The 23,683-nt window shown below is 42.0% G+C and overlaps 2 protein-coding genes across 2 annotated transcripts in view; one reads left to right on the top strand and one right to left on the bottom strand.

The window, feature by feature from the left end:
• LOC137656205 (BTB/POZ domain-containing protein 1-like) overlaps nucleotides 1-13,552 on the top strand; it is a 406,727-nt gene extending 393,175 nt beyond the window's left edge. The window contains exons 10-11 of the mRNA XM_068390378.1: nucleotides 2,150-2,272; nucleotides 13,205-13,552. Coding sequence (XP_068246479.1) covers nucleotides 2,150-2,272; nucleotides 13,205-13,363 — 282 coding nt within the window. The 3' untranslated portion in view covers nucleotides 13,364-13,552. The remainder of the gene's footprint in view (nucleotides 1-2,149; nucleotides 2,273-13,204) is intronic.
• Nucleotides 13,553-20,317: 6,765 nt separating this feature from the next.
• LOC137656146 (putative glutathione-specific gamma-glutamylcyclotransferase 2) overlaps nucleotides 20,318-23,683 on the bottom strand; it is a 127,969-nt gene continuing 124,603 nt past the window's right edge. The window contains exon 5 of the mRNA XM_068390364.1: nucleotides 20,318-20,711. Coding sequence (XP_068246465.1) covers nucleotides 20,512-20,711 — 200 coding nt within the window. The 3' untranslated portion in view covers nucleotides 20,318-20,511. The remainder of the gene's footprint in view (nucleotides 20,712-23,683) is intronic.

Genomic DNA, 23,683 nt, shown 5'->3' with positions numbered 1-23,683 from the left:
ATCTTAGCAATACCCTGGAAGAGATAGAACGCCTTTTGTTGATAGGGATAAAGGACAAAGAGATTGTTGGCAACGATCATTTGTGAGAAAGGCCAGCGTGATGAACAGAAAGAAAGAAAAAAATGAAGCAAAGAAAACCATGATAGCATTAACAAGCTCTTTTAAATAAGACTTCTCTCTTTTTCTGTTTCTCTCTAAACATAGCATTAACATGTTCTTTAAATAAAATCTCTCTCTCTCTCTCTCTCTCTCTCGTTCTTCTTCGCTGTTATAGTGTTAGATACGTCTATTATTTTTTTTCCGAGAGAGAGAGAGAGATTAAACAAAAATGTGTTTAGAGTACATATGATTTTTAACAGCGTCAGCGAGTTGAGAAACAATTAAATGTAACTAAGAAAGTAATAACAGCTAATCTGAATTCCTTTATTAACTAAAACAAATATTGATACAAACACACTCTTGTGCGTATGCACAAACACACACACAGGTGCAAAAATTGCTACGCAGTAAGAGAGACGGTCGGGGAGGAGGTAGAGATGGTGACTGCGATAACATACCGTAACACGTCACTGAAAGTGATGAATATAAAAAATCAAAAGAAAAAAAATGTAAAAAATATGAAATATAAAAATAAGAAAAAATAAATAAGCTAAGTTAGATTAAAATTTCCGTAGTGTAAGTTACGGTATGTTATCGCAGTCACCATCTCTACCTCCTCGCCGATCGTGTCTCCTCGTGCGTGTGTGTGTGTTTGCGCATATGCACACGAGTGTGTTTGTATCAATATTTGTTTTAGTTAATTAAGGAATTCAGATTCGCTGATCTTGTTTTTTTTAGTTACATTTAACTGTCTTTCAACTCGTTAACGCTGTTAAAAATCATATGTACACAACACATTTTTGTTTAATCTCTCTCTCTCTCTCTCTCTCTCTCTCTCTCTCTCTCTCTCTCTCTCTCTCTCTCTCTCTCTCTCTCTCTCTCAGAAAAAATTAATAGACGTCTCTAACACTAACAGTGAAGAAGAACGAGAGAGAGAGAGAGAGAGAGAGAGAGAGAGAGAGAGAGAGAGAGAGAGAGAGAGAGAGAGAGAGAGAGAGAGTATTTATTTAAAGAACATGTTAACACCTTGTCTACCTTCTCGCCGGTCGTCCGTCTCCTCCTGGCGTAGCAAATCCTACACCTGCGTTGGCCTGTCTCTAAGCCTGTCTATAAGCCTTATATTACACTTCAAATATCTGGAGTCTCTCTATACCCTGGGATCAGAGACCCAAGGGGGAATCAACTCAAAGATAGTAGCTTCTAGTTGGCTGGGGAATCAAATCCGGGCCGAGAAACTGAGGTGACAGTGACATACCATCTAGCCACAATAATCTTTCTTTGTGGCTAGATGGTATGTCAACGTCACCTCAGTTTTTCGAGCCCGCATTCGATTCCTTGGCCAACTAGAAGCTATTATATTCCAGCTTATTCCGCCTTGGGACTCCGATCCCGAGGTATAGAGAGAATCCACATATTAGGAGGAATATAATAATGTATATGGCTTATGTAAATAATAAAAATATGTCTAAATGTGCAAAATTTATCATATATATATTATATATATATATATATATATATATATATATATATATATATATATATATATGTATATATATATGTATAGATAGGTAGGTATAGATATACATATATGTGTGTGTATGTATATAGTATGTGTATGAGATTGCTTGTGCCCTATCAATTTTTTAGGACTTAGTCAACCTGAGAACCTCCATGGGCAAAGAATAACTTTTACTTATGTATTGTTCATTGACGAAAATGAAATTAATTATGTTTTTAAGGTTTCATTTGCTTTAACACAAATTTTGTATATTGTTAAGTATGCACTTAAAGCTTTTAACTATCACACTTCCCTCTGAGCACCTCTTTTTCTATTCAATTTGATAAACTTACTAAGACCAGAAAGGAAATCTGGATCTATTCTTACATACTTCAATTGAGAAAAATGACTATATTAATATTATTTATGTGATAAACTTGCTATGAAATCTGGATGGCAAGTGGTAAAACACTTGATTATGTAATTGGATGACCATACATAGTATTAATGCTCATTTAACTGTCTAATTTTTACTCACATTGCCTCTTTTAGGTCTGTGCCAGTAATGACACAAATTTTACCTCTGATGGCACCGTGAATACATTTAGAGTCATGTTTAAAGAGCCTGTTGAGGTCTTGCCTAATACTAACTACACTGCTTATGCTACATTGAAGGTAAGACTTTCTATTGAAATCTTCTGCTCAACCTTTCATCGTAAAAACACTTTTGAATATGTATAGTATTCCCTCTGAATTTACCTTTGGAGACTGCATGCTGTATTTGTTCTATAGTCTTTTTTTATGGAAAGGTATTTCCTTGCATTTATATTTTTAATTAAATTTATTGTTATCTTTGCTTGTCATATTAACTAAGTATCCAAGGTATTTGTGACCATAATATGAAAAGTCAAATTAATATTTGTATAATGGTCTAGTGAGTACCTGTATGCTTTAAAATTGGTGTCTAAAAATTATATATTTTACCCAAATTGAATTAAGACCAAGCTTAGTAGATTTTTTGTGCAGCCAGCTCAAATTCACCTGATATTAAATAGGTTATTTAATTAATGACAGTTGTGATGTTGGCTACTATAATGTGTATGGTAATTTGTTATGTTTAATTTTATTTATATTTTCAGCGTGTTTGTGCACTGTTAGGTAAAGGTAAACCATCAATAATCCTGGAATGAATAATCTGACACTTATTTTAATAGGGCAATAATCATGGGAACCAAGCAAAATTAGCTAATTACAATGAAACTTTTTATATTTGGCCTTGTCAAGGCTTTAAAACTGCCAAATTGGTAATATGCATATGTATTTGGCTATTACTTTATTTTTGCTTTACAGAATCATAAGAAATGACCTAATCCCCTCCCCACAACCATACAATATATACTAATAATTGTAAATTAAAATGAAACTAGCGTAATATATTAACTTTTGAGTTCATTCGCTATGCTCAAAGAACTTTTATGTTTTTTTATGGTCTTGATGTAACAGTGGTTCATGCCATATCTAATCATATAATATCAAGATGGAAATAGCAGTAGACTAGGACATGACAAATTCAACAAGAAATTATATAAATCAAGTAAATATATTGAAGAGAAAAATGAATACTGAGCATAATAGAAAATGAATGCTATTGATTACTAAGTGGAATAAAAAGAAAGGAACTATAATATCTATCTAACAGAAGTTATTACCTTAGTACAGCTCTAAGATACAGGGTACCATCACTTTTTACTTTGTTATAAAATCATATACTTTTTAGTCTTAATTTGCACAAGCGTTATGTTCTAAATGACTTTGGAATTTCAATTTTAAAATGAATATTGTCATGCTTGTTAAAACCAAAATTGTATAATATGCACGAGTTATGCAATACAGATTTTACTTAGGATGAGAAGAAAAAATTATAGTAAATTTAATTCATTCATGTTTTTGTAATATTACACTACTGCTTGACAACAACTTATGTTCAGTTAATAGAATAATATTGCAATCACAATGAAACAATGTAGCCTAATCTATGCTAGCCTCATATTATTTGAATTGCAATGGTTAATTTTACCGTAAATTGAAAAGAATTTGTTTGCTTAAAATTCAAACAAAATTGATTGTTTTTATGTAGTGAGTTTATAATTAAAGAAAATAAATTACTGTACCATTATTTCTATGAACCTCCCCTGATGTTCATATTGCTTCTTTTCCATAAGCTTGTTTTATCGATGTTTACCAAAAAGAATTTTATAAAAAAAAAAATTATTTTCTTTCCTTTCTAAAGATACATGACCCCAGTAAAGTAATGAAACAATCTAGCAGTTAATGGTAAATAGAAGACTAACAGTTTCTCCGTCACAGTGGTTTCATTAAGATGATCTCCCTTCCTGATTGTGATGAGTATTTCTTGCATTTTAAGTTAGCTTACTTGCTGGATTGGTTAGCATTCCTACACTGAGAGAACATATTTTAAATAACAATTGTGAGGAATATGAATATCTCATGGTTCCTCTTTGGGAAAATATTTTTTCAATAAGTGTTTATGGAACTGGAGAGAGTACACTGGCAGAGGTAAAGCTTTTACATAGTAAACAGGATGGCTAGCGTTCGATCAGGTGCCTTAGTATCTGCTGGCGATGTGGTTTAAAAAATTTTTGGTTTCCTTTAGTTTCATTAATGGATGAATTTGACTACTCTTATAGAGATATTTAAAAACACAATCTGGAACATCAAATTGTAACCTTATTTGTAAAGGTTTGGTGTCAAGGCACTAGATTAAAGGTAAGTCTGGTGTAAAAATCAGTAATTTTTAAAACTTTATACTATATTTAATAGTATTTTCCTTCATGACCCACGACTATCAGAATGTTAGAGTCAGTAATATGGATATCTTGGAAGGTTCATAGAAATTATTTAAATTTTAAAAATAAAATATGATATTTGGAAAAAATTTGAATATTTCTTTAGTATACAAATCTGGAGCTCTTTACTCTGGATATATTGCAGTGATAGCTGAAACCACCCTTTAAGCTTTTTACAAGGACTAATTACCCTCTGCTAGTTAGCAGGGATTAGTAGACTGACCACCTCGCTTACACTTGCACTAGTAAACACCTGTCACTTTGCAATTACGGCAGGACTTCCAGAAGAAGGTGATATCAGGACCAATATGTGTAGAGAGCTTCAGGTTTGTATAGTTAGGAAAAATAAAAATTATTCTAAATTTGTCATTTGTTCCAACACTATAAACAAGCCCTTACACTCATTACAGTGGAGACTCAGTCAGTCCATAGTGAGTGAAAGTCCAAAAACCAATTGGCTCGTAACTGAACGAGGGTGAATACTTTTTGCTTTGCACAAGCTGTTTAGAAGTCACCCTGACACCTCGTTAACCCTTGGGTTAATTGCTTGAGCAATTCGTGCTAAGTGTGAGAATTTACCAATACGACTAGACCATTCAAGTGTAATTCTAGTGCTAAAATCCACACCTAACCTAGACATTGTCCAACTCCACCTTGTTTGAAGGACAGGGACATGACAAATATATATACATAGGTTACACAAGGGGCGATGATACCCATCTGAACTTACAGGAGGTCCGCTTCCAGAGTACTTTGGATGCTGAGCCTCAAGAGAAAGCAGAATGAAATAGGAAGTGGCCACTCACTCACACATTCATTCTAGACTTACTCGCTGGTAAAATCTGCCCTCAACCGACTGCTACTTGACCTACAAGGGAGCTGAGATGTTATTGACCACATTTTTTTATGCAGCCACCACAAGACCTTGGCTCTTGCGGGTTATGTCTTGCAGGTAGTGGGCGGTGAACGTGGTTTGCCATTTCCACACGCCTGCTTGCAGGACCTGTGTCACAGAAATTTTTATTGAATGGCAGGGACATGCTGATGCCCTACATCATAACCTCATGGTCGATAATCAGACTGTGAGGAGCCTGGTTGTATAACGGTCGCAATTTCCTGTCTGCACCAGGAAGATACGAAGTTCTTTGTGACCTTCCTCTTTTACTCTCCCCGAGCTCGCAAAGAGCCTGGTGATCTGAGGGCGGGCTCTGGTGGTTCTTTTAGGTTATTTCCTCAGTGCCATTATAGAGCAGAGTATCAGCTGATCTAGGTCATCTGTTACAGACCAGAGACTCAATCTGGAAAGGCCTGAATCTAGGATCCGCTACAGCCGGATTGTAAGTCTTAGCCACAAACTCAAGGATGAAACTGAGTGTCACCTTCTCTCACCTGTATGAATGGGCGACGTCATAGGAAGACCATATAGCCGAGTCTCTTTACAGAGGCCAGTCCTAACAAGAACACCATTTTCAGTGTCAAGTCACGATATGATGCTTAACGAAGATGTTCATAAGGCGCTCCTTTCAGAGAACATAGTGCCTTCACCATGTTCCCAAGAGGAGGTCTAACTTCCAACTGAGGGTGAGTGTGCTCAAAGTTCCGTATGAAGAGAGAGAATTCTGTCGAGGAGGAAATGTTAATTTCGTTCAGTCCAAAAGCAAGACTCAATGCAGAGCGTTAGCCTTTGACCGCCAATATTGAGCAGAGCTTTTCCTCCCTGATGTACAAAATAAGCAATGATATTGTTGGAATAAAGGCACTAAGGAGAATGATACCCCATACATGACACCAACCATAAAAGACAGACCACTTTGCCTGATATACAACGGCAGACGTCTCCCGGAGTTATCCTGCCATTCTCTTTGCAACAGATTTCGAAAAGCCTTTCTTTCTGAGGAGTTGAATAACCTTCAGGTGTGAAGATGAAGTGATAGGATCACTTAATGGTAAATCTTCACGTGTGGTTGTCCGAATAGATCAGAAAGTGGAGGGAACTCTTCTCGGTTCCTCTGTGACCTGATGCAGAAGATCCGGGAACCATTCTGCATGTTCCCACAGTGGAGCTATTATGGTCATTCAGAGTCTGATCTTTAGAAACCCTGACCTTGTTTAGAAGCCTCCTTACTAGGCAGAAGGGGGGCTGATGCATAGACGTCTGTTCTGTCCCACGGATGTTGGAAGGCATCTTGGAGTGTAGTACACCAGAAGTCTCTGGTTTAGAGATGTAAACAGGTTGACTGTCGGCAAAACCCACAAAGTCAAAACTTTGTTGGCTATATGTTGTTTCAAAGGCCCTTCAGAGCCTACTATGTGAGTCCTCTTACTCAGATTGTTCGCCAGCATGTTCTTCTTGCCCAGGATAAAATGGGTTGATAGGGCTACCGAGTTGTCTTCCGTCCATCTGAGGATTTCCACAGCTAGCTGGCAGAGGTGCTCTGAAAAAGTACTACCTTGTTTGTATATGTGTGAAACCACTGTATTGTTTTTGCTTATCAGCACTAGTGTCCTGAAAGTAGCTGATGGAATTGCTTGTTGGCTTGAAAGGCTTCCCTTATTTCCAGGAGGTTTATGTGGCACTGTTGCTTAATTTCAGACTAAAGCCCGGATGCCTTGAAGTGCAGCAGGTGGGCCCCCACCCTTCTTTTGATACATCTGTGAAGAGAAAATTCTGGGGGAGGAGAGAAAAGGTCTACTCCCCTGATCAGAAGGGTGTCTGACACCTACCAACTCAGGTCTCTATTCTGCTCTGGACCTACCAGCACCAGGGTGCTCAGTGAGTTGAGTTGCTGAGACCAAAAAGTCTTCAGCTGCCACTGTTGAGAGTGAATGCGTAGACGACCAGACGACCATTGGGAACCAACTTCTTGGACAAGAGGTTAGATGTCCCAGAAGCCTTTTCCAAAGAACTGTGGGCAAGTTGTCCTGTAAAAGAAAATGAGGAGCTACCCTTTTTATTCTCCCTACTCGTTCCTGAATGGGAGACTGCCTAGTTTGGTTATAATCCTCATCCCTAGATATACCATCATTTGTGAAGGTTCGAGTGACGATTTCTCATAATTTACCACAATTGCCAGTTCCTGGCAAAAGGCGAGAAGCCTGTCTCGATAGAGAAAGATCTTGTTCGAGTCTGCTAGAACCAGCTAATCACCTAGATAATGAAAGAGACGAATGCCGTTCTTGTGAAACCAGGTGGACACATGGGTAAAGATCCGAGTTAACACCTGAGATGCTCTGGACAGGCTGAAACACCACACATTGAACTGGTGTATCTTAATGCTTAATGTAAATTTTAGGTACTTCCTTGAGGATGAGGAACAGGGATCTGGAAGTATGCATTCTTGAGGTCTAACAATATCATGAAGTCCTCTGGTCTGACCGTCTGGGCCGTCTCTTTCTTGATCGGAGTTTGTTGGACAAACTCATTCAAGGCTGAGGTCGATAACTGGTCTCCAGCCTCCAGACACCTTTTCTACAAAAACTAACTGACTGTAGAAGCCTGGAAACCCGTCCAGGACCTCTTGGAGAGTGTCCTTCCCTAGCATGGTTTGGACTTTGGTACAAAGGGCCTGTTCCTTCGTGGGCCCCTTCATGTTGGAATCTGACATCATTAGATGGAGGGTCAGAAGGGGCAAGAGAATGTGAATGGAACGATATAACCCTCTCTGAGCACGGAGACCAACCAAGGTTTGGCCCTGTAGAGCATACACCTACACCAACTGCTCCTCAGGCATCCCCCACCGGTGGACTGGTCTGGGGAATGCCCTCTCCTGTTGCTCCACTTCAAAGGGTTGGCAAGTTCAGTTGAGAGGAATAAGGAACCTTGACTCTCGAGCGAAAGATCAACTCTTTTATCGGTTGCTCCTGAGGGGCTGAGAGTAAAACAATTAAAGTCAATTGCTGTCAAGTCATGCAATCAGTTACAAGCAACTGTTCTGTAGCAGGGTGGTGAATCCTGTCCTCCAACTGCCTTCAATCCAATGGGAGTTGGTCGTGTAAGTATGCTTCTGGATCGGTAACAACAGAGTAGCCAGTACTCTAGGAGATGATGGTATTACAGGGATCTCGCCAGCAATTACTGTCAGGCAAGAGGTCGGTTGCTAATGACTATCTGTATGCAACTACTTCCGAACGTAAGATTGTAACGTGTCTTCAATTCATTGTCAGACAGGAAATTGTATGCATAAGTCCGCTATGAACCCCTAACACCGACCACCAAATTCCTCTAGTAGGCAATTTCTTCCTATCTTATGACGGGAATGCCGAGGTGGGACGAACATCTCGGCACAGCTCGAATGATTCGTTAAGTCCGGAACTCGATTGGAGAACTTTGATCAGTGTTTGCAATCGAGAACTTCCTATGACCGAAATCCCTAGAAATGGCGAAATACGTTTTGTATTTCTCCATTTCTGATTGACAAAACTGGCATAAGTTCCAAATTTTCCTTCCTGTGGAACAGACTCGCTTATGTGAAGTTTCGGAGTCAGTACTTTCAATACTTTGACGGCTGATTCGAATGTTTGGGAGGAATTGCTTGGAATGGAGGAAATGTCTAATTGAGGGTAGACTACCTAGGTTTTGTTACGGGAAGGTAGGAGGGTCATGCATAATCTGAATTTCCCCCAAAGAAATACAACCATTGAATAAGAAAGAGATTTAAAGATTTATTAGAATGGAGTACCAATTGAATGATGGTACAAAATCTTTGCTATCTCTCACGGGTGTGCATCCGACCATGAGAGTCCTGCAACGCATGCAACTGACAAAGCAAACTGCCTTTGTTGGAAGTAATAGCTCGCTTACCTGCACACAGTTGTCTGCAAATGTACTTCTTTACCTCCAGGTAAGTGTTCGAAAACGAGACTGTGCATTGTGAACATGTTTCCGTGAATGAGCACCCTCCTGGAGCTCGTAGAGTCACTTGCGGGTATAATGTGTGTGGAACAAAGTGCAACATTATTGCTCAAAGAAATTGATCATCGCCTAGCTGTAGCATTGCCAACATGTTTGTGAGCGTGTGCATGGGCGTTGTCACGGCCACCATCCTCCTTCCCCCCGCCTGCCTTCCCTGTACAACAAGCAGGGTGTTTGTTAATTACTTGAGCACTTGTCACGTCTTCTAATTAGCCTTCGTAAGTGGGATTGCTTGCTCCCACCTCAACGTAAGCCAATCAGGATACGCCGTGACTGCTTCTGGCCTCTATATATACAGGGTCTGAACTGGGTCGGTAGTCACTGGCATCTCATTACTGCTACCCACTGCTACAAGTCTGCCTCCCTCACCTGTATTGTGTATCGTTTTTGTGAACTTCTCTGCTGGTTGGCTTTTTCGGCTAAGTATTTTGTAACCTGTACCTTGTAATCCCCTTATCTCACCAGTGTGTTGTCCAGTGTTAGAACAGTTATATTATCTTTATATTTGTGTGTATTATTTTGTGTGTATTATGTTTACTTTATATGTATATGTTTACTGTGCACTGAATTAAATTAAGGTTATGTTACTGAAATATTATTTGAACTCCCCATTCCCAGCATACCAAAGCTACATGCGTTCCCTTGCGTTTCTTCACTTTTAATTTTGTTATACCTTGGGTATTCGGTATGCAATTATATTTAACTTTTTTTATTTCACATTCTAACACCCAAGTTGTGACAGCGTGCCTACAAAAAGTAGATGCAGCTAGCGAAGCAATCATACCTACGTTGGTTTTAAGAGTTTGCCCGCTCGCCATGTGGGTGGGACAATCGTCCCCGTAAGTGAATGCTTGCTTGCTATCGTTCATAAATGTAAGCAGAAATTGACTTTATCCCCTCGTGACTACAGGATTGTAAGGGAATCTCTCAAAGCCCGTTGTGCTTTGAGGGCATGACGAGGAGAGAAGAGATTAGAAGTGGTCGGAGGCCAACATCATGCGAGTGCATTCCATAGGGAAGAGAAACCCGAGATAGTATCCCCAAAGAATTTCGTTTCACAAGACTTGGTACCTTCCAAGCAAAGGTGGGATGTGGTGGTAGCAGGCAGTTGGAAAGCATTCATACCTGCGGCAATAAGCCCGCAGGGATATGTCTAATGTATGATAGGGGGCAAAATGGTTGCATGCCGCTGCCACAAGCGGTCGGCAGGCATCCCCATTTGCAGCAATAACCCCTGCGCGTTTTGTCTTTGGCGAGCGCTCATGCGCAACCGAAGGATCTCTTAGCAGTCCCTTATTCTGGAGGTGTTAGTGAGTGCCTGTAGTTGTTTAGGTCTCCTAAGGGATGGGAGTTTGCCTGCACACTTCACTATGCTTAGTGCCAGGTGGTCTCTCCTGCCATGAAGAAGTGTAGTCTCACATGTACGGGTATATTGGCCTATAACACAAACAATAGCCAGGTTCACAAAGGAGGTTGGCAAGTCATGACTAGTTAACTAGTTGTTGGTCCATGCATGCTGGCGAACATTAGCGCACGCTGGTGAGTGTTATCAAACACTGACGAACCCTGGCCGGCATCAGTGAACGCAGGCTGGCGTCAGCAAACGCTGGCCAGAATCAGCAAACGCAAGCTGGCGTCAGCAAACGCTGGCCAGAATCAGTGAATGAAGGCTGGCGTCTGAATGCTGCTGGGCGTCAGTGAACATTAGCCACCATTGGCAAGGAGAGTATTGACTTTTACTGTTAAGAATGGGTACCGGTAATGTGAGTAATACTAAGGCGAGCGACCTGGATTGTTTGCAGACCTTCGTCAGGCAGAAGAGCTCGCCCACTTATCTTCCTAGAGCTCAGTGGATGGGTGCGTATCACTGCCCATAACTTATCTGTGAAACTAAGGTCTTCGCGAAGCACTCACGCTCGTCCTACCTCCCCCTCACATGGGGTTGGCAAGTAGCCTTATGTTCTTGCCTCGGAATTGGATGAAAAAGGCTGTGCTGAACTTAAAAAAAAGGAATTTCTCTATCTTAAGAGTTTGAAACCATGAGGCTCAGGTCCTGAAGGGCCTAGCCTCTCAAACCTCAATGAGCTTTGTTGTGCCCAACAAGCATGATGTAAGCAATACCCAAAGAGTTATAGCCTACGAGCAGTTTCTCCCTCGTAAGAGGTTGAAACCATGACGGGCAGGTCCCAAAGGGCCTGGCCTCACAAAACTCATAGAGATATGTTGTGCTCCAAAGGCACAATATAGGTAATAACCTCAAAGAGTTATAGCCTACGAGCAGTTTTTTCCTTGTAAGAGGTTGAAACCAAGAGCCCAACAGGCATGTTGTTGGCAATAACCATGAAGAGTTGAAGCCTAAGAGACTCGTCAACGGCAATGACCCCGAAGTGAATTTGCTCACGAAGCTTGTTTGTACCCTAAGAGACGGCGAGGAGCAGGAACTGCTAGCAGTCTCCAAGCTCCGAAAAGCTTTGCTTCGAAGACCTAGAGCGGATATGGATGAATCCAAATCCTGCCAGCGGAATCAACCAGAGGAGGACCACTCAGGGAAAGGCTGTCTCTCCTGCGGGCAGGAATGACAACCAACCCGTTGCCTCTGTCGGCAATTCTCCTCACAAGTGGGAAGATTGCTGGACAGTGGCTGGTGGACGGTAACTCCCCCTCAGAAGTAAAAGTTTCCCAACACCTAGAGGAGGTTAAATCTCCCTCAGAAGAGAAAGTTGTCTAAGAACTAGAGGCAGACCTCTGGGTAAGTGCCCTCTGCTTCCCGGCAACGAGCTGAACTCAAGTTGAAGGTCCGCATCAAGCTGCCAGTGAAATGTAGCCGAAGTTAGTTTCTGGGTTCACCCCGAAGGGATCCCCCACTGGAAACCCCGAAGGGAACCAGTCTGGCCTTGCTCTTGTTCCTACGCCGTAGCTATAGGAATGACGGTGAGCAGGAGCAGAGAGTGCTGCAGTAAACTGTATCACCCTTGGAAACCATTCCTTAGCGAGGAGACCCGAAAGCCCCAAGGAATGTAGGAGTGTCGGAAGAGACTTTCCCCAGTGGTAGCTGCATTTTGCTTCACTAAGGGAAGCAACTGAGTCCACACCTAAGGGAAGTCCTTGATCACAATCTGAAAAGAAAATGGAATTTGTAAACTTTTAGGCCAGTTTCTTTTAATCGTAAGCCAGGAGAGCAAGACTACGTCTTTACTCTACTGAGCCAAAATAAAAAGTGATGATTGTTTACTAGTGAGGGTGTGAGCGGGGTGGTCAATCTACTTCCCTCCTCCCACTAACTTGTGGAGGGTAATTGCTACTCGTAAAAATCTTAATAGGCTTGGGTTTCAGCTATCGCCGAAATATATCCACTGAAATGAGTATAAGGTTTTGTATATAGTGTTGGAACAAATGTTATTTCTATACTCACAACATGTTCATATACATCTCCACCCTCCTCCCCACTGAATAATGAGTTCAAGATTATAGGTTATTAGTGGAGACTTTGAGACTGATTAGAGTAGGTAAGGCCAGGCCTTATCTCGAGTTGCCATTAGTCATTCGATGTGGCATTGGTAGGCAAGAGCCATGGCCTTTGTAAGGAATAAATTATATTATTAAAATTCGTTTTTTTACAGTATAGTTGTGTGATAACTTATTTTGACATGACTTACAAGGAAAAAATTAGAATCCCCAAGTTTGTCACATTCCATGAAAATGGGAATCCCCAAGTTTCTAACGTTTCATTCAAATTGAAATAAACATGTATGTTATATCGCATGCCTACCAAGAAATATTATATCTCATGCCTACCAACACTTTTTCTTGTGTAATTTTTCTTTTCAGGGTCCAGATTCTCACTATGGAACAAAAGGAGTTCGTAAAGTGACAGTGGAATGTCCTTCAGGGGATCGTGTGACTTTCCATTTTACTTATGCAGCTGGTAATAATAATGGAACTTCTGTTGAAGATGGTCAGATACCAGAAATCATATTTCACACATGAGTGCTGACTGTAATTCTTCTCATATTAAGATAAATTAATCAAAATGTTTTATTTATCAAATAAATGGTAATGTTGAAAGTACAGTACTTTGAATTTATTGTTTTAGACAAATGACCAAATGAATATTCTTTGTCATGGATCTTGTAAATGTTACAGTTCATAATAATGAAAATAAAAAATAATACAAATTATCAAGTGTATAATGTTAACCCAAACGATAAAGTTTCAATTATGAAAATATTTTATTGTAAATAGACTTCTTTTCAACTATCCTTACATAAATTTGTTTTTTGTCTAAAACTCTGAACACTATATATTTTCAAATTAACTACCATTTTGGGTACAAAATTGATTTGAAAGAAAACAAGAAAAAATTCAGTCCAGTAGAAGTTTCAGTACAAAGCTCGTAGTGATTTTGACAAAGGTAAAACCTATTTTTGGGGAGGTGCTGTGCCATCTCCAAGGACTTGACTATTAAAGGCTATACAGTAACTGGGAGTTCAAAAGCATATGAATATGACAAATTTAAAGATAATTTGTATTTTTCCTAACTATACAAACCTTAGCTATTTATTAGGGGTTATACTTTCGGCGGAGCTGAAATGACGAGCCATTAAAATTTTAGCGAGGGTTAACTACCCACACCGCTAGTTAGCGGGAGTAGGAGGGGGTAGCTTGCTGCCACTCCCGTTCACACACCTGTGATTTAGTCACTTTGCTTGAAGGTAGGACTTCAAGGGGGATAGGGATGGCGGGCTAGTGTGTATAAATAGCTAAAGTTTGTATAGTTAGGAAAAATACAAATTATCTACAAATTTGTCATTTGTTCCGTAACTGGAATACAAACCACGCTATTTATTAGGGGTGACTCGCCCATTAGAAAGGGTGGATGTCCCTGCCAATCTGGCTTTTGGCTTTGCCCAGGGACTCCTTATCTGAGTATGTTAGTACTCAAAAATAAGGAGTCCCTGCCCTCGCTAAACCTTGCTACGCAAGGTCCGCGGCCTACGCAAGCTGTGTGTTGAGACGTGCAGAAGTGTGACTGTCTAGGTAAAGTTATTCCGAGTCTGTAGGAAAAACCTGACGTAACCAAGACTTCCCAATACCACCTCGCCAGGGTATGGGGACGCAACAATATTAGCTTATTACTAGGTACACAAGGGAGCATGGTTTACCTGCAGTGGCTTGAGGTCAGCTTATGCAGAGAACCCAGGATGCTGCTTTCCCCACGAGAGGGTAGGATGAAAAAAAGAATAAGAGACAGTCATATCTTTTCATTTACGCAGACTAAAACCGGGTAACAGTGCCCTCAACCTTTTGCTACTTGTCCAATAAGGAGCTTGAGGTATACAACCAGCTGTTGTGCAGCCACCACTGGACCGATAGAGATCGTATCAAGTTCCTGTGGGTCACGTCTTGGAGGAGAAAAGTTTTGAAAGTCACCTGGAGCATTCACATCCTTTCTTGTAAACCTGCGTCACAGAGTAATCAGCTAAGGACCAGGGGCATGACACTGTGAGTCGTCACGTCGAGATGATGTTTCAGTGATCCTCTGCTAGTCTCTCCCAGTGCTGACAAGAGGAGGGACCCGGGCAGGCTGTTGCCATTTTCTTTAGGTAAAGTCTCATACCTTACCCTGGGTACAGTAACGGATGATCTGGATCGTCCGTTACCTAGTTGAGACTTGTGTAGGATCCGTCACCTCTGGAGACTGTGTCTGGCGACATACTCAGGGACGAAACTGAACATTGTCTTTCGCTCTTCTCAATAATGGGCGATGTCGAAAGAGAGACCATGAAGTTCCTTGACTCGTATGGTTGCTGTCCGAGTGTGTAGGAACATTGTGTTCTTAAATCAGGAGAAAATTTGTTGCCTGGTGAAGTGGAACATAAGGAGGTCCCTTTAGGGATCGGAGATTTGAACCATGTTCTGAGAGAAAGGTCTCAATTCTGACTGGGGAAAGGCAAGTTGTAAGTCCATATGAGTTAGGAAAAGTCTATCAATGAGAGGGTGTCCCTTTCTTTCAATTTGAAGGTGAAGGATCAAGGTTGAGTGATTATCTTTACGTATCGGAACTGAATAGGGGGTCTTTTCCTCTTGTATATACTCGAGGATTCTGCTATTGCTGGAATCGAGGTATCGAGTGGAGACACTTTCACATGACACCAACCAGAGAAGGTGTTATACTGCCTGGTAGACTGATGCTGAGGAATTCCTCAGATATCTAGACAACCTTTACGCAAAGAGGTATTGGGTAGTCTTCAGGCGTACAATCATAGCAAAGCTATAGCTTGTGGTAGGTGTCGCAGTGGGTTGTCTGTTATGTGGAAAGGGATCTCTTGGAGAGACTATCAGGAGCTGCAAAAGTTTTGGAGACCGTTCTGCATAATGCCATAGCGGAGCTAGGAGAGTCCTTGAGAGGTTGACCGATGTTCTAGCCTTGTTGAGTGCCCTTCTCCAGATAAAACATGGACTAGACGTAAACGTCATTGTTGTACCCACCGTTGTTGCCAGAGAGCCTTGGGATCTAGGGCTGGTGAGCAACGGTAGCCTGAGATTCAGGAGCGTTGCGAACAGACCCCCTAGTTGGAGGACCTCGTAAAGTCGGGACTTTGTTGGCTACATGGCGATCCAAAGTCCATTTGGTATACCTTATCTGAGATGCTGTGCACAGATTGTCGGCGAGCACATTCTTCCAGTCTGGAATGAAGCGGGCTGATGGTGGTACCGAACGGACTTTGGCCCATCTTAGTGTTTATACTATTAGATGGGAAGAGGCTACAAGCAAGTTCCTTCTTGCTTGTTGATGTGGGTCTCTATGTGGTGTGTGGTGTGTCGTTCATCACATCACTGAGTGGTCTGTTAGGAACCGATAAGGCTGCTGAAGGACCGGAAAGTTGGCCTTCATCTCTTAAGAGATTTAAGTGAAGGTACCTTCGGGATCTGTCCAGAGGGCTGAGGTTCTGTGGTGCAGTACTATGGTCCCTCCTTTCTTCTTTTTTCCGACAAGTCTCTTGGAATGGAAGTCGTTCTCGTTTCGAGAAGGTTTTGTGAAGATTGGTGTCTAGAATCATTCCCAGATACACCAGTCTCCTGGGAGGGAAGTAGGGAAGACTTCCGTAGGTTTACCCTGATCACTTGATCTTGGTAAAAAAAAGACTTCAGAAGTTCCAGTGTTAATGCAAGGTTGCCACCGAGTCTGCTAAGGTCAGTCAGTCGTCCTGAGAGTGAGGAGACAGAAGACGATCCTGTGAGACCAGGATGGGTGTAGTGGAAAGACCGAAGCACAGTGCCTTGAACTAGTGTTTCTTGTTTGTCTAGACTGGATGGTTTGGACTTGGGAGTAAGTGTCCTTTAGGTCCAGTGTGCAAAATGAAGACCTGAGGTCTTAGCCCTTGTTCGAACTCCAACATGGTGTGGACATCGACCCAAAGGGACAGCTCCTTGCTGATCCTTTTGCATGGAAGATTGTCGACGCTGGAGTCTTGACTCGTGTCGTAAAGGATCAGGCGCGATACCCAGTATAAGAATTCTTCACTGAGAGAGAATTTCTATAACTAACAGAAGGAAGGCAACGCTTAGCCTTACCATGCGCCCTGATAGGATTGATGCTATTCCTTGGAATAGAATCAATCTGGCGAATGTTAATCAATGGTTAACCGTTGGGTATCGTGGTTACTGTGCAGTTGGAGAGTGCTTGCAAGTAGTTCCCTGTCGGCAAGCCGTTGATGAGGGTTGTCGAATGTTTTCCAATCACTTTTGTGTGATGGCGAATGGCCAGTAGCGAGAAGTATGTTGTATACCTTCTGATCTAGGAACTACAGGAAGCAGTTGACTAGTAAGTTCGAGTCACGAACTGCTGGCAAATTGCCGATGACCGATGAATCGGTGGTCTGTGAGCCGATGATGAGTTCGAGATCAGCAAGCTGATTATGGTCCCCCCGTGGTTGGTCAGAGATGAGCAAGCTGAAGATGGGCTGGTCAGAGATCAGCGAGCTGAGTTCAATGATCGCGTGGAAGATCGTCGGTGTGCGCGAGCAGAAGACTGTTGGCATGTGGCGTGCACGCGAAAGAGCATTGGCGCTCGCGTGCGTGGAAAATCATCTGCACGCACGCGGGAGGCCATAGGCACCCGCACGCGTGCGCAAGACTATTGGCGCGTGTGCTGAAAATCATCGGGGCGCGGGCGGGAGACCATTGCCGCCCGCGCGCGTTAGATTGTCGGCGCGCGCGCGGAAGACTATCGGCGCACGCGCAGGAGACCATCGACACCCGCACGCGGAAGATCATCGACGCTCGCGCGCGTAAGACTGTCGGAGAGCGCGTGCGGAAGACTTGCTTGCGAAGGTAGCGCTAGTAGGTTGGCAGGTCAGCTGGTAGGATGACCAGTGGCAGGACGATCAGGAACTGGGATGTGCCCTTTAAAAAAGGGCGAACATCCACCGATGGGGATCGTAAGCAGGTCTGCGTTAGAGTCCAGGACCGAAGTCCAAAAGACTTCGTTGCAGCGCAAGGTGGCGCTGGTATATCGGTAGGTCAGTTGGCAGGACGATCAGGAACTGGGATGTGCCCTTGGAAGGGCGAGCATCCACCGATGGGGACCGTAAAAAGGGTCCGTGTTAGACTCCAGGACCGAAGTCCAAAGGACTACATTGCAGCACAAGGTTGCGCTGGTAGATCGGTAGGTCAGCTGGCAGGACAATCAGGAACTGATATGTGCCCTTTGGAAGGGGGAGCATCCAACGACGAGGTCCTGGTAGGTCTGCTTGATCCTCCGAAGAGGTGTCTCTATGAGTGGCCTCTCCCGCGAACGAGAAAGGTGAATACTTCGTAGAAGAGACTTGACACCCGTGATGACGCCCATGAGGGCCGGTGGATCAGCAAGCTGACCTTTAACAGTAGCGATCCTCCGAAGCAGTCTCCATGAGTGGCCTCTCTCGCGAGAGAGGTGAACACTTCGTAGAAGAGACTAGAAGATGCCCATGATGATGCCCCTTGTGGGCCGGTGGATCAGCAAGCTGACCTTAACAGTAGCGATCCTCCGAAGAGGAGTCTCTATGAGTGGCCTTTCTCACGACGAGAGAGGTGAACACTTCGTAGAAGAGACTTGCCAAGACCGTGCTCCGCCCCTGAAGGAAGAGAAACTCAGCAAGGGGGGAGAGAAGTCTGGGCGAAGGCAGCAACAGCAGTCAGAGACGATGAATTTATTAAGATGTGGGAAGTTCTCCCTCTGAAGGGAAGTTGTCCAACCCCTGGAGGCGAACCTCTTTTAGCGTTCTAAGATGATCTGAAGTGCTGGTCATGTTGTCACGGGGGTACTGTACTTCTAAGAGAAGGGATGACGCCCATGACGACGTCCTCTGAGGGACGGCAGTGACAGCATATTCCCCACGCATGAACAGAACAGCTCTGCTTCGTTGGCACTCTTAGTCGAACGAAGAAAAACTGCATTGTTAACTGGGAAAAATAAAATTAAATAATTATTTAACAGAAATTCCCTAGGGAGGAACTCCGAAGAAGAACCCCGAGGGAACAACATAAAATACCGGTAAGTATTGCGCCGACAAAAAAAATTAATTATTTAACAAATTCCCCATGAGGAACTCAGAAGAGGGGAAAGCATAAAATTAAGTATTGCGCCCTTCCTTCCCCAGTCGACATCCACGGGAGAAAGGGGGAGCGGAGTAACTGTAATAAAAACAGAATTACAATTATTCAAATCAGCTAAGAACATTCACTAATAGTGAGAACCACTGACCCTCCGAAGGGAAGTGTTCCCCACGGAGAACGCTGAAAAGTTAAAATATGATTATATTTTCACTAAAAATAATTAAGACAAACAGTCGGAAGAGCAACCTAACCCGCGCACGGGAAAGGAGCTTCCCCAATGGTACGCTGTTGTTGTAAAGGTGAACGACCTCGAGAAGAGAGAGACCGTAGTCAATCTTTGAAAGGCCACATTCCCTTCACTCAGAATCCATGTTTCCCGTAGGAAAAGAGGAAAAGGTGAAGACAATAGTTGAATGAAGAGGGTCCAGGTGATGACGATTCCCCTGCGGCGGCCGAGTTCACGGTTATATGCCGACGGGAAGACCGATGGACCAGAGAGGGAGAGGTCGTTCTCCACGAAGTGGAACTGTTCTGGCCTTCCTACTACGCAAGTGTCGTTGTCGTATATGTATCACACACAGCACAAACACTGAAAAGGAAACTTACCACCTTTCTATACGCATATATATACATAAACATTAAGAATGTTTTCATATATATACAAGTATAAGAAAAAGTAAGTTAAAAGACAAAAATTAATCGCAGTCCAGAATAGGCGAGAAGAGAGAGAGGAAACAACCGCTCTCGATCCGAGCCAAAAGTAAAGTGACTAAATCACAGGTGTGTGAACGGGAGTGGTAGCAAGCTAACCCCCCCTACCCCCCACTAACTAGCGGTGTGGGTAGTTAACCCTCGCTAAAATTTTAATGGCTCGTCATTTCAGCTCCGCCGAAAGTATAACCCCTAATAAATAGCGTGGTTTGTATTCCAGTTACGGAACAAACCAAATAAATATTGTCTCCCCTGCTCTAGGGTCAGTGTATCAATGTTAAAAGCAGAGATTTTGTGTGTATAAGAAACCTTAAAGTTCAGGCACTATAGCACCTCCATAGCTGAAACTGGCTGGCTATGAGTGACACATCATTGCTATGTCATCAGTGAGAACCACCACTATACCTGGAGACAACGCTACCTGTGCATAAACTTGTATTATGCCTAGTCACCATCTTTCCTTTCCTAGTGAAAATCAATTTTCCTGCTTCCGTGCACGAGGCTAGAGAGGAGGGAGCGTCTGAGAGACTATACAGTACCTCCCCAAAAATGTTTTCCCAACCACCAAGCAACAACATACAACAACTTACACATGTTTGTATAGATGAAAAGGTAAAATTCAAGAAAATAAAGTTAACTTTGATATTTTGTTTTAGCACGTGTAGGGTTTTTTTTTTTACATCATTTGTAACAATAGCTAATTACTTTATGGCAAGTTTGATTTTGAAGAGCCAAATAAGAATACAGTATGATACTGCATTTTATTTACTGGGGAAATAAAATAAGTCAATTCTGAGCCCAACTAAGAACAAAATTTCCTTACAGTATCATCTCTTGCATATGATACTTCTTACCCTCTGTTCAATATTTGTGAGATGAGAATCATGTACACCCATAGTTTTCATAGTTTCTGCTAACTGAAAAAGATATTCTACGTTTGCTCCACTTGGTCCTGATGCAGAAGCAATGATTTCAGCTATAGTATCTTCATCAGTTGGACCTGCATAAAATGGATTACTTTCCAAACCTGTAAGTATTTGTACAAGATTAATATAAATTTAATATAATTGTTTTAAAAGGAGAAGAGTGTATAGGAAAACTACATGTTGAAAAATTGTCTTTAAAACTTTTTAACAATCCCATTAATCTAACATACTGTGCACTGTATACTAAGTTTACAGTTTTCATCTGTCAAACTGATGAGAGTAGTTTTACAGCACATTCATAATGGATCACCCAGTACTGATTTGTTTCAATAACCTTCCATATTTTTGTTTAAACTGTATCATGAGTAGTAAGATTTGCAAGCCTGGAAAGATGGCAATCGCTATATTTGTAATATATAAAAGCAATTATATTATAAAAGAGGTTTTCATAAAGGAAAAATTTATTTTTTGGGAAGGTAATATGTGGTTTCCAAGGACTTTCTAGTAAAAGGCTAGATCAGGGAATCCAATACAACATAAATACCAAAGACATATTGCATCCCCTACTCTAGGGCCAGTGTATCAATGTGCAAAATATAGATTGAGTGTATATAAAAGAGACCTTCAAGTTCAGGCACTGTTGAGCTTGACACAGCACCTCCAATGCTGATAATGTCTAGCTAGGGGTTGACATCATTACTACGTCATCAAAATTCCCCACTACAGTTAAAGACGTTACCTGTGCATCAACTGTCTCCTCTGAATGACCTCTCCAACCTGACCAGGATTTGTCTGTATGACGGATGATGGAAATCAGATGAGGGACCAATTAGACTAACATGGAAAGGCTTTAAATGTAATACATGGCCTGAGAAATTCTTTGCAATGCCAAGGCAACCATGCCTGAAGATCTCAAAACCACTTCCAGGCCACTCTTCTCCAAACTCATAATTATTGAGGTCCTTCAACCTAGTCGTTAACACTGGGTCAACTAATGAAGCAAACTGAAGAAGGCACAACATCTCCAGTTTCCTGGTGGGAAGGTGGTTAGAAAGAAAGAATCTGAACTTGCTTGGAATTCTGTACTAAGATTTTTTGTTAGGATTAGAGTTGTTTTATTTTCAATATTAATCTTACCCGATAATCATGTAGCTGTCAACTCTGTTGCCGACAGAAATCTACGGTCGGGATACGCCAGCGATCGCTATACAGGTGGGGGTGAACACCACAGCGCCATCTGTGGTCAGGTACTCCAGTACTTCTTGTCAACACCACCTCAATTTTTCCTCTGTCGTGCCTCCGGCTAGACCTACATGGATACGCTGTTGATTCTGGAGTTATTGCTCACGATTTGGTGATGTATTTGCTCTAGAGTTTAGCCTTCGCTATTCAGGAAGCTATATCATTAGCTTAGCAAGTTTTTGGAATTAATTTGATTTAATTTTGGTACGAAGAGAGTATGAACTCTCTTTCACTTTTAAATGGCCGACCCTTCCCTTAGATGGAAGTGTTGGTGTCGAAGAGAGTATAGACTCTCTTAATTTTGCTTAACAAAGTTATAGATTTATTTTATATCTCTCCGCCTTTTATAGGCCTCTTTGATTAACTTCCTTTTATTATAAACTTATTAAATTAATTTTCATATTTGTTTATATTCGACCTTTCCTAATAGTAGGCGGTCTTTTCTTGAACCGAAGTTAATTAACATTGAGCCCGTCATTTCGTTTTTACCTGTTAACATATTATGCTATTTTAATGTTTTTGAAAGAATTTCTTTGATAGTCTTGTACTGTTTTCAAAGTTGAACTAACGTTTTGTTTTGTCTCTGCAGTTGTTGACGTTCAGAACGTTCAACTTGCGCTCTATCGTTACGATAGAGAGAGAGTCTATCACGGTGTCACGTTGCAGTAAGAGTAAACCGATTCTAGCGTTTTGTTCATTCTTTCTTAGCTTAAATGGTTTTAATTCTAATAAAGGAACTTTTTATTTGGGAAACCTTTCAGTTTTTTTCCTTTAACAATAATATGTTTTAACGATATATATAATTGGGCTCTTCTCTCAGGTGCTAAGTCAAGAGAGAGAGAGAGAGAGAGAGATAGAGACGGAGGGAGAGAGAGGAGGATAAACGTTTCGTTCAAGCGGGTAACGTTGTTATCGTTTTTGCTCTTCTCCCTAGTCTCTTTAGGGGAAGAAGGTAAACGTTTCTAGAGTTTTATTCTTGTTCTCAGGCTTTATGCGGTGAGAGATTTTAAACGTAGTTTATTTGATCTAGTGTTTAGTCTCTTTTCCAGCCACTGAATTATTTATCTTTCATTATGTTTTTCTGTTACATTGTAATACTGTTTTCGCAATTACTAACTTTTAATGAAGGATAGAATTGCGTGTTTCAGGTACAAACCACTTAAAGTTTCGAGTTCAGTGAAATAAGTGCAAACAGAAAATCAAAAGTGATAAGCGCAAAGTGTTACAGTGTTGCGTTCGAGGGTTCGTCTGTTCGTGCCAGTTGTTCGCCTAGTCTGGGACCTCTTACAAGCTCCCAAGCCCAGGGGAGAAGTAATGTCGAAGGACTTATGGGTTCAGCAGGCCTTGATCGACGAACAGACGTTTCCCTCCGTGGTTTCGGGTGTAACCAACTCACGTAGCCGACGTGATCACCCCACCCACACAAAGACGAGAGAGCCCATTTATTCCTCGTCTGCGGAAGAGGTTTCTCGCAGAAACCATGGACCAAATCTTGCAGCTTTTAAGTGCAAGTCGGTCCCTTCTGCGCAAGTCCAACTCCTAGGTGGTGCCATTAGCACTGGGTCAGTTCGGACTTGCTGCAGTACGACAACTGCACACCTCCCAGAGAGGCAAGGTGGTATCGCAACAGACAGTAACTCCGTCTGTTGCCGCACCAGCTGTTTTAGACCCTCAGTTTCAACGGACAATAGCTCCGTTTGTTGTTGTCTTTCTTAAACTCTAGTGGTCTATGCTGCTGACAATGCAGTCTCAGCTTGCGGTGTTGATGCAGGAGTTTCAGGCAGAGAAGGTTAACACACCTCCTGCGAGCGCTCCTCCACCTCTACGCAGT

The sequence above is a fragment of the Palaemon carinicauda genome, chromosome 1 (assembly GCF_036898095.1).
Source record: "Palaemon carinicauda isolate YSFRI2023 chromosome 1, ASM3689809v2, whole genome shotgun sequence".
In the NCBI taxonomy this organism is placed as follows: domain Eukaryota; kingdom Metazoa; phylum Arthropoda; class Malacostraca; order Decapoda; family Palaemonidae; genus Palaemon; species Palaemon carinicauda.
The sequence above is the reverse complement of the archived record's forward strand: the minus strand, read 5'-3'. Positions and strand labels throughout refer to the sequence as shown.